We start from the raw sequence: 18471 nt of genomic DNA, 5'->3' as shown, positions 1-18471 counted from the left end.
TGGGAAAGGTGACATGACCCCAAATGTCCAGGAAACAGTGGCTGCTGCAGCCCAGGATGAGGTGAGGACAGTGGCCGGCAGAGGGCTAAGGCTGCAGGTGGGTAAGTGGATGGGGGTGAGGGGAGCAGGGGAGGGCAGGCTAGAGCACGTTCTAGAGCCAGCCTGTCTTTGAGGAAGACAGCAGAAGCGCTCACTTTTGCAGAGACTGCAGTTCAGGAGGTAAATCGCATCCCATGTAAACACCGTTTGTAATACTGTATTCCAGCAAAGCACCGAAACAGGGGTCCTGTTGGCAGTAACAATTAGCCTGGTGTGAGAGCAAGTGAAGGCCCCATGTCTCCTGGTGCCTCGTACGTCTCACCCCGAGTGACCCGGACCCTCCCTCCTTAAGTGATCACAGCCCACCCAGTGCCTGAAAACTCACTCGAACGAGAACATGGGGGTTTCCCAGCACTATCAGCAAAGCTTTGGGTCTGGTGATTGCAACATTAAATCTTTTTGAGTTGGACAAGAAACCCAAAAAATATCGATCATCTTCAAATCCATCTTCATTTGACCGTACCTAAAAGCACACAGAGATGAATAAAAATGGCACTTGAAGTTTTTGGGGGGCATGAAGAGAAACTCTTGATATATAAAAACATTTAAAAATGTTAAATAGCAGAATGACCTCGTTTTTGGTTCAAAAAGAAACAGGAGGCCGGGCGCGGTGGCTCACGCCTGTAATCCCAGCACTTTGGGAGGCCGAGGCGGGAGGATCACGAGGTCAGGAGATCGAGACCATCTTGGCTAACATGGTGAAACCCTGTCTCTACTAAAAATACAAAAAAAAAAATTAGCTGGGCGTGGTGGCGGGCGCCTGTAGTCCCAGCTACTCGAGAGGCTGAGGCAGGAGAATGGCGTGAACCCGGGAGGCAGAGCTTGCAGTGAGCCGAGATCATGCCACTGCACTCCAGCCTGGGCGACAGAGCGACGCCATCTCAAAAAAAAAAAGAAAAAAGAAAAAGAAAAAAAGAAACAGGAGGTGGGGGGAGGGGGAGAAGGGGGAGGAGGAAGGGCAGCAGAAAGGGGTGGGTCTCATCGGCACTCCATCTGCAGACAGGGAGCCCTCACGCTTGTGGCTGTCTGGATGGCGGGGTCTTAGGGGCTCTCCTGTGGGTACCTGCCCTCCCACTCTCTGCTCCTCAGCTGCCTGTTCTTCCAACTTCGTGTCCCTCCTTCTCCAAGGCATTCACCATGTCTTCCTGGGTCCCTTCTCTTTACTCTCCTGTGTCTTAGTCTTTGAGTATTGTTTTAAAAGACCTTCCCACAGCCACTGCTTACGATGGCTCCTGGACCTAGGGAGTCTCCGCCTGCAGCTGCTTCTCTGGGCTGGGAATCAGCCTCTGCCCCTTTAGATCTGAAGCCCTCAGAGCCCCCAGGGCAGCAAGCACCTGACTGGCCATCCCCACGGAGAACAGGGATACCTACGGTTGAAATGATGATGACCAGATACTCTTGTCCTTGAAACTCCTCTACTGATCCAACCTTTATATCCATCAGATCAACATTACGCAAAAGAATTCTGATTTTCTCCACCTTGAGAACAGATTAAAAGAAAGACTAAAGATAACACTGTACAAATCCATTTCTTTTCTTTTCCTTTTTTTTTTTTTTGAGACGGAGTCTTACTCTGTCACCCAGGCTGGAGTGCAGTGGCGTGATCTCGGCTCACTGCAACCTCTGCCTCCCGGGTTCAAGCAATTCTCCTGCCTCAGCCTCCTGAGCAGCTGGGATTATGGGTGCATGCCACCACGCCTGGGTAATTTTTTGTATTTTTTAGTAGAGAGAGGGTTTCACCATATTGGCCAGGCTGGTCTTGAACTCCTGACCTTGTGATCTGCCTACCTCGGCCTCCCAAAGTGCTGGGATTACAGGCGTGAGCCACCACGCCCGGCATGTACAAATCCATCTCTTTACACATCACAACATAAACCAAATATTGGCCAAGGTGCAATATTGTTTTTTAATTTTTTATTGCTTTCTTCTAATCTGAATTGATTAGAACACAAATTGCAGTTTTAGTTAAACTGGGGACGGGGGACAATGCTTACTAGGAAAGCCAAGTTTCATGTGGAAAATCCTCCCTCCCCACAAGCACACATCAAGGATGGAGGAAATCCTTCAGGAGAAACGAGATACGTGTCTGCTGCTTAGAGCTGAGGATGGCAGCTCTAAGCTGGATGTCTCAGCAGGATGGCACCTACAAGCTGAGGTTAAGACACCAGGACACTGGCTGTGTGATGTTTGGCAACTTACTTGTCTCCATAAGCCTTCGTAATCTCTGTACCTCTGGGAGAACTAAGCACTCACCTCTCGAGTCCCCGAGGTCAGAAAAAAGGAAACATAACATCTTTGACGGGCTCTGCGGTCAGCACACACGCGGTACAGGTGATCTGTTACTGTGATGGCCTAGGGGACTCGCCTTTTCTTCTGTATTTTGGGGGTTCTTTCCAAGTTCTGCTTGGTGGTGTGAACACCACAGGGACACATGCTTCACAAATGAAACCTGGTGTTCGGCATGGGAGGCACCTGTGTCCCCACCAGAGCTCCAGAGCCACTGTGAACGTGTGGAGATGCTTCCTGGGACCAGCCCCTGGGGCCTGGGGACGCTAACTCTCCTATAATCACATCACAGAGTCATACGAAATGAGAAGCGTCCCATTCAAATATACCCAAAGTGCCCCCTTTGAGAAACACTGGATTAGAGCTGGGGGTTGGCAAATGTTTTCCCAAAGGGCCAAATATCAAGGGACATATAAATGTAACCATTTAGAAATGTAAAAATTGTTCGAGGCTCCGGCCGTAAAAAAGCTGGCAGCTGCCTGGAACTGGCCCATGGATGGCAGTTGGGTGACCTCTCATGTTGAACGACATTCAAGTGCAGTCCTGCTCCTTTAAAAACCTGCTGCTGCTCACAAGGAGCTTGTTCCTGCCTCTGTGGAGCTGCAGGAGCCAAGGAGCAGGACTGCAGGGGCCTCACAGAACCAGGCGTGCCTGGGCAGGGCGTACCTGCTTCCGGTAGGGCGTGATGACGCCAATGTCGCTGGCAGACACCTGACTGGAGATGCTCTGGGCCAGGAGGCAGCAGTAGCGCAGGACCTGGACGGCCTCGGCCGGGTTGAACCACGATGGGCTTTTTCCCTCCCGTGCCTCGCTGCCCTGGGTTGATGAGGAGAGAAAACCTACTTTACTTCATGAATATTCACCAGAAGGCTACAATCCAGGAGCTGAAGTCGGTGCTGGGAATACACACTGAATATGACAGAATAAATCCCTGCTCTCGTGCAGAACTTACATGTGAGCAGGGCAGATGGCATATGTTAAATAATGATGAAATGGCTCACAGTCATGCTAAACGCTACAGAGGAGGACGGGTCACACGAGTCCGCCACTCAGGTCTGAGCCCCGGAGTGGAGGGCTGGCTGGTATTTCTCATCTTTTTTTTTTTTTTTTGATATTAGACCTTTGATATAGCTACTTCTCATCTTGAAAATACTCTTCCTTAGAAAACATTAATAAGATATGCTGACATAAAAGACAGACATATAGATCAACAGGGTAGAACGGAGAACTTAGAAATAAACCCTCGCATATACGGCCAGATGACTTCTGACAAGGGTGCCAGGACAGTTTTTCAACCAACGCTGCTGGAAAAACTAGAGAGCCACACGGAAAGGATGAAGACGGACCCTCACCTGACACCACCTGGAAACGGAAACTCAAGGTGGATCGAAGATTTAAACCCAAGACCTAAATCCATAAAATTCTTGGAGGAAAACAGGGAAAAAGCCCCACGACATTGGGTTTGGCAATGATTTCTTGGATACGACACCAAAGCCACTGGCAATAACTAAAAGGGATATGCTGGACTACATCCAAATGGAAAATGTCTGGGCCTCGACAGACGCAATCAACAACGTGAAAAGACAGTCTGCGGAGGGGGAGAAAACCTTTGCAAATAGTGTATAAGAAGTTAATATCCAAAACTACGAGAAGTCTTAAATTCACTGACAAAAAGCGACCCAATTAAATATGGGCAAAGGACCTGAATTCTCCAAAGGAGACATACAAATGGCCAACAGGTACATGAAAAGCTGCTCAATGTCACAAATCATTAGGGAAATGCAAATCAAAACTACAGCGAGCTACACCTCACTCCCACTAAGATGGCTACTATAAAACAACCCAGAAAATAAGTGGTGGTGAGGATGTGGGGAAACTGGAACCCTGCGGCACTGTTGGTGGGGTGTGGAATGCTGCAGTTACTGTGGAAAGCAAGATGATGGTTTCTCAAAAAATTAAGACTAGAATTACCAACAATTCCACTTCCGGGTATGCACCCATGACGACTGAAAGCAGGGTCTCAAATAGATATCTGTACACCCGTTGCAGCAGCACTACTTACCATAGTCAAACGTCTGCAGCCCAAGTGTCCACTGATAGATGAACTGATACGCCAAGTATGGTGTATACACACAATACAATGCTACTCAGCCCCCAAAAGGGAGGAAATTATGACACACACCACAACATGGATGAACCTTGAGGACATGATGCTCAGTGCAATAAGCCGGTCACAGAAGGACAAACACTCCATGATTAATTCCACTTGTATGAAGTACCTAGAACAGCTGAATTCATACAGTCAGAAAGTAGAATGGTGGCTGCTAGGCGCTGCAGGGAAGAAAGTTACTGTTTCATGGGTATAGAATTTTAATACTGCAAGATAGAAGTTCTGGAGACTGCAAAACAATGTGAATATACTTAACACTATTAAACTTTACACTTAAAAATGGAGTCCAGGCGCGGTGGCTCACGCCTGTAATCCCAGCACTTTGGGAGGCCGAGGTGGGCAGATCACTTGAGGTCAAGAGTTCGAGATCAGCCTGGCCAACATGGTGAAACCCCCGTCTCTACTAAAAATACAAAAATTAGCTGGGCGTGGTGGGGCATGCCTGTAGTCCCAGCTGCTTGGGAGGCTGAGGCATGAGAACTGCTTGAACATGGGAGGCGGAGGTTGCAGTGAGCCAAGATCATGCCACCGTACTCCAGCCTGGGTGACAGAGTGAGACAACTGTCTAAAAAAAAAAAAAAGTTTTTAACATGACAAATTTTATATTATGTGTACATTTATTTATGAATGAATGAATGAATGAGACAGGGTTTCACTCTGTCGCCCAGACTAAAGTGCCAGGGCATGATCACAGTTCACTGCAACCTCAACCTCCCCAGGCTCAGGTGATCCTCCCACCTCAGCCTCCTGAGTAGCTGGGACTACAAGTGTGCACCACCATGCCCGGATAATTTTTGTATTTTTTGTAGAGACAGGGTCTTGCTATGTTGTCCTGGCTGTTCTTGAACTCCTGGGCTCAAGCAATCTGCCTGCCTTGGCCTCCCACGTCCGGCCCTAGAATTTAAAAAAGGGACCACCAGGCGGGGTGTGGTGGCTCACGCCTGTAATCCCAGTACTTTGGGAGGCCAAGGCGGGCAGATCATGAGGTCAGGAGTTCGAGACCAGCTGGGCCAACATGGTGAAACCCCGTCTCTACTAAAAATACAAAAATTAGCCGGACGTGGTGGCAGGCACCTGTAGTCCCAGATCCTTGGGAGTCTGAGGCATGAGAATTGCTTGAAACTGGGAGGCAGAAGTTGCAGTGAGCCAAGATTGCACCACTGCACTCCAGCCAGGGTGACAGAACAAAACCCTGTCTCAAAACAGAACAGATAGACAAACAAAAACCCCAAAAAGTCACCACCAGATAAAGCAGTAAAAATACAAAAATTAGCTGGACGTGGTGGCAGGCGCCTGTAGTCCCAGCTACTTGGGAGGCTGAGACATGAGAATCGCTTGAACCTGGAAGGCGGAGGTTGCAGTGAGCCGAGATTGGCGCCACTGCACCCCAGCTGGGGTGAAAGAGCAAAACTCTGTCTCAAAAAAAAAAAAAAAAAAAACCACAAAACAAACCCCAAAAAAGTGACCACCGGATAAAGCAGTAAGAATTAATTTTGCTGTTGTTGTTAAACCATTAACTTACTCATTTATTGTAAATAATAAATGACTGAAGAAACTTAAAAGATTAATGGGATGGAAACTTATAGCAGAAACTTCTAAACTGAGAAACAATTCAATGAATAGCAACCAATCAACTAGAAAAAATCAGGAAATAAAATGACTAAGAAAGATAAAGAAGAAATCATGTGAAATCACTACAGACTGGGCTGATTTATGTCACTAAAAGCAAACTGACTCCCAAAATGGATTAAATATAAAAACCTAGCTGCTCCTAAGAAATACAACAATAAAAAATGAAGAGGGCAAAGACATACCAGGTAAAAAGAAAAAAGTGGCAATGTTAATATTACGAGGTGGAATTTAAGACTAATACACATGACAGTATGGAAGAATATTACATAATGAGGAAGATAAAGCAGTGATAAATTACATGCACGAAACACAGCAGTTAAAATTCGTAAGACAAGAACGATCAGAAACCCAAGGATAATTTGATGAGGAGCACAACGAGAACGAGAGGCTTCATGACTCTTCTCCGCCACGGCCTACCAGGTGGACAGATCCTAGGCCAGGACACAGAGCTGCTGAGTGACAGCCTCCATGCATTTATTTATATTTATTTATATAGTTTTTAGAGTCAGGGTCTCACTCTGTCGCCTGGGCTGGGGTACAGTGGTGCAATCATAGCTCACTGTAGCCTCAATCTCCTGGGCTCAAGCAATCCTTCTGCCTCAGCCTCCCAAGTAGCTGGGACCAAAGGCACATGCCACCATGCTCAGCTAATTAAAAAAAAAAAAAATTTTTTTTTTAAGAGATGGGAGTTTCACTATGTTGCCCAGGCTAATCTTGAACTCCTAGGCTCAAGCAATCCTCCTGCCTCAGCCTCCCAAAGTGCTGGGGTTACAGGTGAGCCCCTGTGCCTGGCCACTAATGTGTTTTCCTGATACCCAGGAAAGCTTCTGAGGATGGGCAGAGCTAGCAGGACAGATGGCAGGAGACCACTGCTGGGGAGGGACCCGCCTCAGAGTGCACCATGTCTTGAGGTGTCCAGCTCACTGCAGATTCTCCTCAGGACCCCTTCTTTCCAAATGTGAGAACCTCACAGCCGCCATACACATATCCCATCCCACCACTTTGGACAGATCACAGACAGATTTTCTCCCTCAGGAACTTACGAAGAGCAACTGGGGGCCACTGCTGGGTAGGGCATGGAATGCAGAGGCCCCAAGGCAGCCAAATGGTGTAACCTGGACCCCTGTCCTCCGGGGCCCGTGGCATGGAAGGGGCACTGGCACCAGGGTTCCCCGTGTGGCCCGGGTGCAGCCCTCACTGCAGATACCTTGAATGCCCCTTCTTCTGGGGCAGGGGGTTAATGCAAAACTTGATTTCTGCTCTAACTAAACTCCTAATACAAACTATCTCATTTTAGTGAATGCTTGTAATTTTGCTTGGTCACTCAGCATCTAACTCTGTCCCTCTGCGAGGCCTTGGAGAGGGGGTGGTGGCCCGTCACTCCTCAGGCCCCAGGCGCACGGCTCGGGCTCGCAGCTGCTGCCTTCCCTGCCGGGCTCTCTCCTGACAGCTCCAACCCTCGAGGGAAGCACCGGGAGGGAGGCGGTGGTGGCCTCTGGGAGCTTCCTGCGGCCCTGGGGCGTCCCCAGCCACACGGCCCTGCGAGCTTCCCCAGGCCCTCCAGAGCTCACTGGGCAGCTTCGCTTCTCTTGGAGCCCAGTGCTTGTCTGCTGTGACCACCTGAGAGTGGTGTCCGTGATGCCTCCTTGGTGCCAGGCACAACTCATCTGGCAGGAGAAGTCAGCATCCATCTTGGGGGGCACAAGCCCCCGATGGCTTTTCACTCTCTGGAGACCAGCAGAACATCTGCCCCGCCACAGGCAGGTGACAGAGCCTCACCTGGGAGGAAGGACCTCCTGCCATACTGTCCTTACCCCACACGGTCACCAACGGATTCAAGACACAACTCACCCGCACACCATGGAAGATGAGAGGGAAGCCTTTCTTAGGCAACTTCTCCCAGCCCAGCAAGGAGGTCACCACTGTGGGGTCCGCACAGACCTCGAGTTCCCTGTGGTAGAACAGCCGTGAGGGCAGCGTCAGCAGGGCCTCGTGGGACCGGTAGTTCTTCACCAGCTTTGTGACCTGCGAGGAGATGGTGATGGGTCACAAGGGGAAGGTGGTACCCGGCACAGTTTCTGTCGAACGAAAAGCGGCTTTGCACAGCAAACGTGAGGCCTGCCTGACTTCCAAGCCTGACTCTGCTCCTGCGCCCCTGTGTGTCGCCTGCCCCCAGACCAAGCCCTTGGATGATGGTCAAGCCAAGGGTCCATCTGAATAGAAAATGGAAACATCAGGAAGAAAAGGGTGTGACGGCTGCCCTCTGTTCCTCTCCTGGGTCTGGGTGCCGCTGAGGGGCTCTTAAAGGGCTCCTGCCACCTGGAACCCAGCAGCCGGGTGGAGGGCAGGTGGATGCCTCCCTCGTGTGCTGAGAGCTTCACCCTGGAAACAGCATCTTGTTGGCCCACACAGCCCTGCCTCCGCTTGGCCACAGGGAAGGAAGAGCTCCTGGGCCCCTGGGCCAGGAGAGCATAGACACTGTGACTCTGGGGGCATGGCCAGCCCTGGGCGGGCCTGGCTGTGACTTCACTGATGCGGCTGAGGGTGACTGTGATATCACCAGTACATGGGACACCTTTACTGTCTGCCTCCAACTTGCTCGGGAAGCTCACTCAGGGCAGGTGCTCTTCCCCTGGTGCTGGTGTAAGCAGCCAGAGAGGGTCTCCAGCAACTACAGGAGTTCAACCAGTCAGAGCAATGCTCAGTCTTGACCCTGCTCATCACGTGACCCATGTGTTGGCATGAAGACTCGCTGCGTCTGTGCCGCGGGGAGCCGTCCTTTCTATGCAATGCTGCACCCTCTGCCCTCCTGTCACTGACTGTCCCTCGGGGAGACACTGCTGGGGAGAACAAGCCTAGGGCTCTCCCTCCTTGGGATGAGTTTAACAAAGCCCCTGTTGGTGAAAACCTGTGTTCCTGCAGTGCTGTCTGTTACTCGCCAGATGACACTGGCATGAGAATGCCATGATTGGCCCCGTGAGTCCTCCTGACTCTGTCAAGCCTAACTACAATGTGTCCAGCCTCCAACGTGCTACTCCAAACTCCAAATGTGATCTAGAGTCATGGCACCTCTGCCTTAGCTGGACATGGGCAGCTGCTGGGGAAGAGAAAGGAAGCATGCAGCCTCCTGGGGTCACTGTGGCAGCCGCTCTGGTTGGAGGGTGCAGGACACTGCCCAGGCCCCACACAGGACAAGGCCTTCACCTCCCGTGCGGCAGGGTCTTTCTGTACCTGTGGCCCTGTGCTGCATGCACCTGCCCTGAAGGCTGTGTGGTGGGGACGGCAGCGTGCTGGTCTCTCCTGCTGCAGCCACGTCACCTGCACCCACACCTCCAGCAAAGCAGCTAGCGGGTGCAGGCGCACAGCGGCACTGGAGGATGAGGCGAACCTCCGGGGGACAGCAGAGCTCTCAGGCGCCCTCTGGGCCCAGCAGCTGCTCACGGCCGGCCATCTTCCTGGGGGCAGTTTCATGGCCTCCTGGCACAGCCGGTACCTGTCTTGCGGGTAGTCCCTCATGAGGCCTTCCTTGGCCTGAAGACCCCCACCTGCTCCCTACCCTTGACAACCAAGAATGGGGTCCAGTCCTTTTCCCTGAAAGTCTGCCCATGGTAACTGCCCCTCATTTTCTATTGATGTTAATACTGGCAATGGGAATCAGATGGAGACTGTTCTTCTGTGGGCTACAGGGGCTTACAAACTGAGGCTACTTGGTTCACTGTTTAATGATGGGCCCTGGAGGCCCAAGCTCAGTGTGCTGGGGGCTCCAAAGATGCAAATCCCAAAGCCCATCCCTCAGAATTTGGTACAAGGTTGGCTGACAGCCCAGACCTGCACTTCAGTGGGACATTGGGGTCAGAGACCACTGAGGAGACACTGCCTGCAGTCACTCTAGGGCAGGCTTTTTAAGTCACAAAAGTTATTTCCTGCTTTTCTTAACGTTAACAGAGTAACACAGATTTTAACTTATTTTACTGTATCTGACCCCAGGGTCTCAGCCATCAGCACCAGGCTGCAGTTTCTGCTGACGGGGGAGGTGCTGTGGTGGGTGCTCCCCTGCACTCTGCCCACGGATGGAGATGACTCAGGTGGACAGAAGAGTGAGCTGCTCGACTGCCCCGGAGCCTGTGTCTGCTTAGCTGGGGACCTGAACGCGCTGGAGTCTGTGACTCACCAACAGGGGGTTATGTGCGCCACAAGCACCGAAAGCATTTTCGTCCCTCTGGTACGCGGGTCGAGACATCAGCCGTTCCAACAAGGACACGTTCAGCCCATAGGCCATGGCGAGTCTGGACTTAATGACTGGGCCGAGCTGCATGGGGTCTCCTGCCAGCACGATCTGCACACAGAGGGCCCGTCTCAGCTCATGCAGGGAGGGTGCCGCTGCCACTCCTACGGGCTCAGGTGGGAATGGGGCTGTGCGCAGGACGGCCCCATGCTCACTCTTGCTGCAGGGGACGACGGGAGGGACTGGGAGACCAGGGAATGCCGACAGGGCTTGGAGCCGTCTCTCCCCGCTTCCCCCTGAAGTCCTGCCATCTGCCTCCCCGAAGTCCTGCCATCTGCCCGGCTTTTGCAGCCTGGTTTTCTCTCCTGCGAATCTCTCAAAGTGGTAAGAGCCCCAAGGATGCCGTCTATCTTCTGGAAGCTTCTGCATGGCTGGCCCTGGCCGCCATCCCACCTGCCCCTTGCCTCTTGCCCATGGTTGCCTTGACCTGGTCAGGCCGCCCTATGCCACTGCTCTGCCTGGACCAGTCCCTGCTCCCTCCCTAGGCGTCACCTTCATGCTCCGCCCCACAGTGCCTGGTGACTGGGACAGACATCTAGGATGGGTGCCAAGGAGGACCCTGAAATGTCCAGTGCTGGACACTGGATGAGCTCGCCTGGATGAGCCACAGTGAGAGAACCAGGGAAGTTCAAGGTGACGCCCACGCCACCATCAGAAGCACCCGGGGAGGAAGCAGGTGGGAGCAGAGAACAGAGGATGCACAGAGCTGGAGGCCAGGGCAGCCTGAGGGGCAAGTGGGTCAGATGCAGGAGCACTGGCCCTGTCCGCCCCTCCAGGCACTGAACGGCCGGCTCACCCAGAGCAGGGACCACATTCCTGACTTTACCGCTGTATCCCCAACACCTAGAATGGCTCTTACCTCCATTTTACAAGTAAATGAGTCAAGACATTCACTTCTAGTCCAAAAGGAATAAAGTACAATGAAGACCCATGGCCCCCAACACCTCGGGGTCCTTGGCACTTCCACCTGACCCCTGTACAGCTGTGACTGTTCCCGGTAGGACTGCAGCCCGCATCCCCTCAGGAGAACGGGGTGAGGAGGAAGCAGCACACACAGTAGTCGGGACTTACCTGGCTACTGATGTCCGACATCAACCCCAGAGGAATGAGGCATTCCGGCTCACTTGCCTGCCCAGCCTCGTCCACAAACACGTGAGTGAAGTGCCCAACTCTAGAGCAAAAATGTTCTAAATGGTAATTTCTGCCGAATTGTTTTAGCAATTGATGCCTCTGACACACTGGCAAAGCCACGCTCAGCACCCCGGGGGCACAGCAGGGTTGCCCAGGGGTGTGCAGGAGCTGGGGGTCTGGGTGTCACCCGGCTGGAGGGAGGACAGGCCACAGGTGTCAGGAGATGCCTGCTAAGCCACATCAGCACCCAGTGCTTTGCACGCAGTGTCTGTATTTCTAGAGATGTGGAGGGAAGAAGGGGTGGGAGCGATGGGCAACACAAGAGCGCCTCCTGGGGGCAGCTCACAGGAGAAGCGCCGCAGGCTCCTGGCCTGCTCTCCACCTGCGTCTCACTCCTGTCATTATCAAAATGCCCAGGCTCTAGTCCTGACTTCCCCTCTCTGAGCCTCCACCTCCCACGTGTCTCTCAGGAGGCGGCTGAGGTGAGAGCAGCTGAACTGGCCGCTGTAAAGCGCTGAGAACAGGCCTGGCCATGCAGGCGGCCACAGATGGCGGCCTCTCCTGCCATCCGCTCATTTCCTCCTGACTCATCCTTGTGAGCCACTCTCAGCTGGGCACTGCCTGGCCTGCATGCCAATAGGCTGAGGCCCTGGGAGCCACTTCCCAATCTGTGGCACCATTAAGAAAATGGGGTTGCTCGGGCGCAGTGGCTCACGCCTGTAATGCCAGCACTTTGGGAGGACGAGATGGGTGGATCACGACGTCAGGAGATCGAGATCATCCTGGCTAACACGGTGAAACCCCGTCTCTACTCAAAATACAAAAAAATTAGCCGGGTGTGGTGGCGGGCGCCTGTAGTCCCAGCTACTCGGGAAGCTGAGGCAGGAGAATGGCGTGAACCTGGGAGGCGGAGCTTGCAGTGAGCTGAGATCGCACCACTGCACTCCAGCTTGGGCGACAGAGCAAGACTCCATCTCATAAAAAAAAAAAGAAAAAAGAAAAAAAGAAAATGTGGTCTCTAGAATGGCTCCTCACAATTCTGGCCCCTGCTGCAAACTCATTGAGGTTCCCAGCTACAGAGCAGCCCTCCTGGCGGGTACCTGTCCGGCTCTTCCTTCTCCGTGTGACAAGGGAGGTAAGGGAGGTGAAGGAGCAGAGAGTCCACAGCGTTGCTGATGGACGGGGTGGGGATTTTGCGGGAAGGAGTCGTCAGGAGAAGCTGCGGAACTCTTGCATGGGAAGGCTGTGGGACTGAGCGGAGAGCAGGAGCTCGCTCGGCACATGGTCTGTTTCTAGAGTGCAGAGGGGCCACCCCACCTGGGGCCATGAGCTGAGGAACAGGTGCCCCGGCTTCCCTGGCTCACCCACCCCAGCAGCTTCTGCTCTGTGGTCAGGAGGCCTCAGTGGGGAAATGCTGTTGGGGCAGAAACATGTCCTGATGCCTGAGGAAGCAGGTATGGGGCAGAGAGAGTGTCCGGAGCCACGCCAACACTCAACAGGACGCACCTTGGGCCCGCACCGTTCACACTGTCGAGCCCACGTTTACCCTTCTCACTGCTGATTCCAGGATCTCCCCTCTCCAACCCTAGATGCTGGGCAAATCCATCACCTCTGAGCCTCAGGTGTCCCACTGTGGGGTGAGACCCTGTGGTCAGACCTGTGCGGGGGCGGGCTCCTGCTTACAGCAGTGCTGGGCCCAACATGTCCTGCATCCACTCACGGTCAGCTGACACCTTTCACTTCAGGTCTCAATGTGTAACTCTCAAGACACGGATTTCACAAGTGACACCGTGAACCCCTCCCAGTGAAAGATGTGGAAATCAGCAAACTGCCACTTCCCCATCTCATGTCCCTATTTCTGTTGAAAAAAATTAACATTATGTATCTTTCCTAGAATGTAAGTATTTAGGTTTCAATTCTGTATTAATTGCAGTTATTTAATGTCACTTTTGCCAGATGACATTGCTACTTCTTTGCCCTTTGAAGTGCCCCTCCCCACTCCAGCCGCCCCCAGTGGCCAACTAACCCTGTGGGGCCTCTGCAGCTGGGCTGCAACACCCTCCCTGCTTCTGCACAGAGTGTCTCTGAGAGAGCGGCCTGCCCTAGCCAGTCACCTCTTCCCACTACCTGAACATTAGCTCCAGGGTGCAGGGTCCATGCAGTGCCCGCTCCGCCCCCAAAGAGCCCTCTGCACCCCAGTGAGGACCGGCTCTTCGGCTCTTGACCTTTGACTCATCAACACACATTAACAAAAAAAATCCCTCTCTTGTTCAGATCCGTGCTGTCCAATCCAGTAGCCACACACGGCTCTCGGGCACCGCACAGTGGCTAGTCTGAAACCTGACACGCTCTAAGTGTATAAAATACATGGTGGATTTTGAAGACTTGAACCAAAAAAAATGTAAAGTGTCTCATCAATCACGTTTTACTAATCTCATGATGAAAGGACATCATGTATGTGAGAGAGTTAAATGCGCCGATGAAACCATCCGTGACACGTTGTGATAGGCGTGGCTGGCTGTGCCTTTGCTCCATGTGGAGCTGACGGACCACCTCCTGTGGTCACCCTCATGACCACCATGACGCTGGACACTGTCCAGGGTGACCTGTCTCCAGGCTGTCAGGGAGGGTCACGACCACTGTGACGCTGGACACTGTTCAGAGCGACCTGTCTCCAGGCCGTCAGGGAGGGTGGGGCTTCCCTCAGAGGCCCTGGCTTCTCCCTCTCTCACCCTCAGCCTGTGCCCCCGACACTGTCTGGCTCTATGCACTGAGAGGGAGCTGCCTGCTGCCTCCCCGACCCCACCCCCCTGCACTGGGGTCTGAGAGTGCCTTGGTCCTCACTCAGCCTCCCTGGGCTCGAAGCTCTTCCTCCCAGCCCCCAGGGGAGGTCCTCCTATGACAGCCGGCACCCCACAATCCATCTCCTCCGCCTGTCTCCCCTGAAGAGCCCCCAGCGCCAGGGGCACAAATGGCCCACCAGGGTCTGACCTTATAGAGCCCAGCCGTTTCCTAGGCAGCCTGCCTCCCCACGCCCACTCCAAGAGACTCACTCTCCTGCTCAGAAGCCCTTCACTGGCTTCCCGGCTCACCAGAGGTCAGTCCAAAGGCCCCTCCACAGCCCGCCAGGCCCAGGCTCCAGGCCTCCCCCTCACCACCCCTTTCAGGCCGTTCCTGCTCACGAGGCTCTGGCTCTACAGTCTCCTTTGGGGAGACCTCAGTGCTCCCCCACCGCGGGGCCTCTGCATGGGCCAGTCCATCTGCCTGCCCATCCCACTGCTGGCTCCTTCGAGTCCTTGGGGTCTCGGCTTCCCCAGCTCCATTCAGGCACGGCCCTCCCCAACCAGCCTTTCTCGCCCACAGCCCTGCCTCCCTCCCTGAGCACTGAGTCTCTGGGTCATCCGCCCCTCAGACGGAAGCTAGGAGAGGACTCCGACCTCTGCCCTGGGAGGCCCCATGCCGCGCTCCATGCCCGGGGCTCACCTCACTCCTATTTGGTAAAACAGCCCTGAGCTGCTGCATGTGGTGATGATTATCCGGAAGCGTGAGGCTTTCCAGATGTCTTCTCCGTCTCTGCAATACGGTTTGATGGCGTCAATAACTATCTGGGGGCAAGGAGGCGTAGAGTTAGTTTACTCCTCCAATTATTAAGCAGAATTCCAAAAGGGAACCTTGCCCTGGTACCACTTCTTAGTTACGTCTAAGTCATGATTTAAGGTTTTTTTCTCAAAATATTTCATGCTTCCTTATCAATTCAGTCCATGTTTTATCAACTCTAGAGCCACAAATATAACACATAATCCTGCAGATCCTTCCCCAAAACAACTTTGTACATTTTCTATTCAGTTTGTTTGTTTGTTTATTTAGAGAGGGAGTCTTGCTCTTGCTCTGTCGCCCAGGCTGGAGTGCAATGGTGCAATCTCGGCTCACTGCAACCTCTGCCTCCCAGGTTCAAGCGATTCTCCTGCTTCGGCCTCCCGGGTAGCTGGGATTACAGGCGCATGCCACCATGCCCAGCTATTTTCAATGTCTTTTTTAAACGCAATATTTCAGGCTGGGCACAGTGGCTAAAGCCTGTAATCTCAGCACTTTGGGAGGCAGAGGCGGGTGGATCACTTGAGATCAGGAGTTCGTGACCAGCCTGACCAACATGGTGAAACCCTGTCTCTACTAAAAATACAAAATTAGCTGCATGTGGTGGCTCACACCTGTAATCCTAGGTACTTAGGAGGCTGAGGCAGGAGAACTGCTTGAACCCGGGAGGCGGAGGTTGCCGTTAGCCAAGATCACACCACTGCACTCCAGCCTGGGCAACAAGAGCAAAAACTCTGTCTCAAACAAACAAACAAAAAAAATAAAAGCAATACTTTGCTCTATAACCAAACCAGCAACTTAAAGGAATACTTAAAACCAAACCAGGCCAGGCACGGTGGCTCACGCCTGTAATCCCAGCACTTTGGGAGGCCAAGGGGGGCGGATCACAAGGTCAGGAGATCGAGACCATCCTGGCTAACACGGTGAAACTCCATCTCTACTAAAAATACAAAAAATTAGCCAGGCGCAGTGGCGGGTGCCTGTAGTCCCAGCTACTTGGGAGGCTGAGGCCAGAGAATGGTGTGAACCCGGGAGGCGGAGCTTGCAGTGAGCCGAGATCACGCCACTGCACTTCAGCCTGGGCGACACAGCGAGACTCCGTCTCAAAAACAAAACAAAACAAAAACAAAAACACCAAATCAACAAAACAAAACTACTTAAAAAGTAACAAGACGTTTGGGGATTAAATAAAAGAGGAATGTGATAATTTTACAATGCTACGAATGCCCACAATAGGTGTGATAACTCACACAGAGTGAGAATGTGATGAAATAGTCAGCAATCAAGCTCCACCATTTAGCGGTGAGGGAGGGCCCATGGCAGAGCCATTTCTCAAACACAGCTTTCTGTGGCGCCTCTCTGCCCACCCTCCTACCCCTGCCCTCCCCTGTCCACTTGGCATTTCCTACGTTCCAGGGAGGGGTTCTGGTGCACCCCACTGCTTGCACCAAGGGCTCACCTCCTCCAACCTGCAGGTGGCGTTCACCCGGACCATGGCGGCTGGCCGTAGCACCTTGCTCTCGTGCAGCCGCAGACACACGAGGTCAGCAGCACTGTTGGAGGGCGCACAGACTAAAATCCGACTGTCCGGCAAGGCAAAGTGTACCTTCATCAAAGACACACAAGAGACCAAGGCTCAACATCCACACCGCAAGGTGGAAACCAGGAGTCTAACCTCAACACACACATTCGGGTGCAGGGACTCAGCTGCATGGGCTCAGATGCCAGCCCCCAACACACTGAGACCTGGGCCACGACTCTGCCTCATCACACTGCTGCCAAAGCATGGGTTAGGTGGGAAGGTTCTCCGCACTCTCTAAGATTCTAAACCACCTTTCAGGGCAGAAACAGAGTCAGATTCATCTGCACACATCTGGCGTGTGGTACAATTGTGCGCTCAATACCTGTTTCCTAATTTGAATCCTGAATGACGCTAAATGTAGATGGTCTTCGGCTTATGATGGTTTGACTTAACGCTTTTTTGACTTTATGATGGTGTGAAGACCATCCCAAGTCAGTCTGCTCCTCACCTGACAAGGGATCATGCCTTGATGAACCTGAAACAGGCTTCCCAAATCCCATTACGATGGGTTATTGGGTTGTAACCCCATCAAAAGTTAAGAAGCATCTGTAGACAATAGTTTCATAAACTTAACTTCAATTACAAATGAAGATATCTAAAACTTCTGTGGAATGGTGGCTGTAGCTACTATAAGAGTAACTTCTTTTCTGCAGCAAAATTTCATGATTCAGATAAAATAGTTTACCAGGCTAAAAATGAGTTTCCTTCTAAACCTATGAAATAAGCTTTTAAATCCCTACATATCCACAAAAACAGACTTAACATTATGAAATAACCGGTATTTCTCAAGCTCTTTCCAACTGTCCGATTCTACAATCTAAACTCACACTTCCTGAAGACACGGACGACACGTGAACAGCAGCACAGAGCCACAGCACCCGCGGCGCCGCTGTCCTTACCTGTAAAACAGCCTCTATTATTGTCACTGTCTTTCCAGTACCAGGAGGTCCAAAGAGAATATACGGGAGGGGACGGCAGTCACCACTCAGAATCCTTTTAACTGCTAACTTCTGATTTTCATTTAGCACTGGATTGAAAAACTCCATCTTTCTTGCTTTAGGGGTCTGAATTTCATCTACTGTATTCAAAGTGAAGAAAGTTTCAGTTAGATGCAAACAGCTCTCAACAGCCATGGACACGTCCTCACCTAGGTCAGGCGTCAGCACGTCTGTGCAAAGGCTAAATCAGAGTCACAGACAGGGAGTAGCTCTTCAGTGTGACCAGGGGTAAGATGCGCACAGGGCATTCCTTTTAATAATCTGTTTGCATTTTTTTTTTCCTTTTCTGAGACAGGGTCTGGCTCTGCCACCCAGGTTGGAGTACAGTGGCACAATCTCAGCTCACTGTAACCTCCATCTCCTGAGCTCAAGCGATCCTCCCACGTCAGCCTCCCGGGTAGCTGGGACCACAGGCGCCCACCACCACACCTGGCTAATTTTTGTATTTTTTTTTTTTATATAGAGACAAGGTTTCGCCATGTTGTCCAGGTTGGTCTCGAACTCCTGAGCTCATATGATCTGCCCACCTTAGCTTCCCAAAAGTGTTAGGATGACAGGTGTGAGCCCTGCACTCAACCTGTCTGTGCTTTGTTAAAGAGGGTCAGGAGAACGAATGCAGCTGCTGAGAGGAAAATGACAGGCTGTCAACCGATTCTGCGGCTTTAGAGATCACACTCAAATATTAGAGACTGGA

The 18471-nt window shown here is 52.3% G+C and overlaps 1 protein-coding gene across 5 annotated transcripts in view; it reads right to left on the bottom strand.

Annotated features, from left to right (window-relative positions):
• MOV10L1 (Mov10 like RNA helicase 1) overlaps nucleotides 1-18471 on the bottom strand; it is a 71000-nt gene that overhangs the window by 441 nt on the left and 52088 nt on the right. For 3 of the 5 annotated variants that reach the window (XM_024352585.2, XM_063808030.1, XM_063808031.1), the window contains exons 17-26: nucleotides 17679-17857; nucleotides 16657-16803; nucleotides 15087-15208; nucleotides 11544-11643; nucleotides 10359-10523; nucleotides 8039-8212; nucleotides 3052-3201; nucleotides 1471-1578; nucleotides 425-562; nucleotides 195-286 (exon numbers count right to left, since the gene is read on the bottom strand). In XM_024352585.2, the coding sequence (XP_024208353.1) occupies nucleotides 195-286; nucleotides 425-562; nucleotides 1471-1578; nucleotides 3052-3201; nucleotides 8039-8212; nucleotides 10359-10523; nucleotides 11544-11643; nucleotides 15087-15208; nucleotides 16657-16803; nucleotides 17679-17857 (1375 nt within the window). The remainder of the gene's footprint in view (nucleotides 1-194; nucleotides 287-424; nucleotides 563-1470; nucleotides 1579-3051; nucleotides 3202-8038; nucleotides 8213-10358; nucleotides 10524-11543; nucleotides 11644-15086; nucleotides 15209-16656; nucleotides 16804-17678; nucleotides 17858-18471) is intronic. The other 2 variants (XM_024352586.3, XM_063808032.1) reach the window with 1 other exon arrangement.

This window comes from Pan troglodytes, chromosome 23 (assembly GCF_028858775.2).
Source record: "Pan troglodytes isolate AG18354 chromosome 23, NHGRI_mPanTro3-v2.0_pri, whole genome shotgun sequence".
Classification (NCBI taxonomy): Eukaryota; Metazoa; Chordata; class Mammalia; order Primates; family Hominidae; genus Pan; species Pan troglodytes.
Note: the sequence above shows the minus strand (reverse complement) of the source record. Positions and strands in the feature narration are given on the sequence as shown.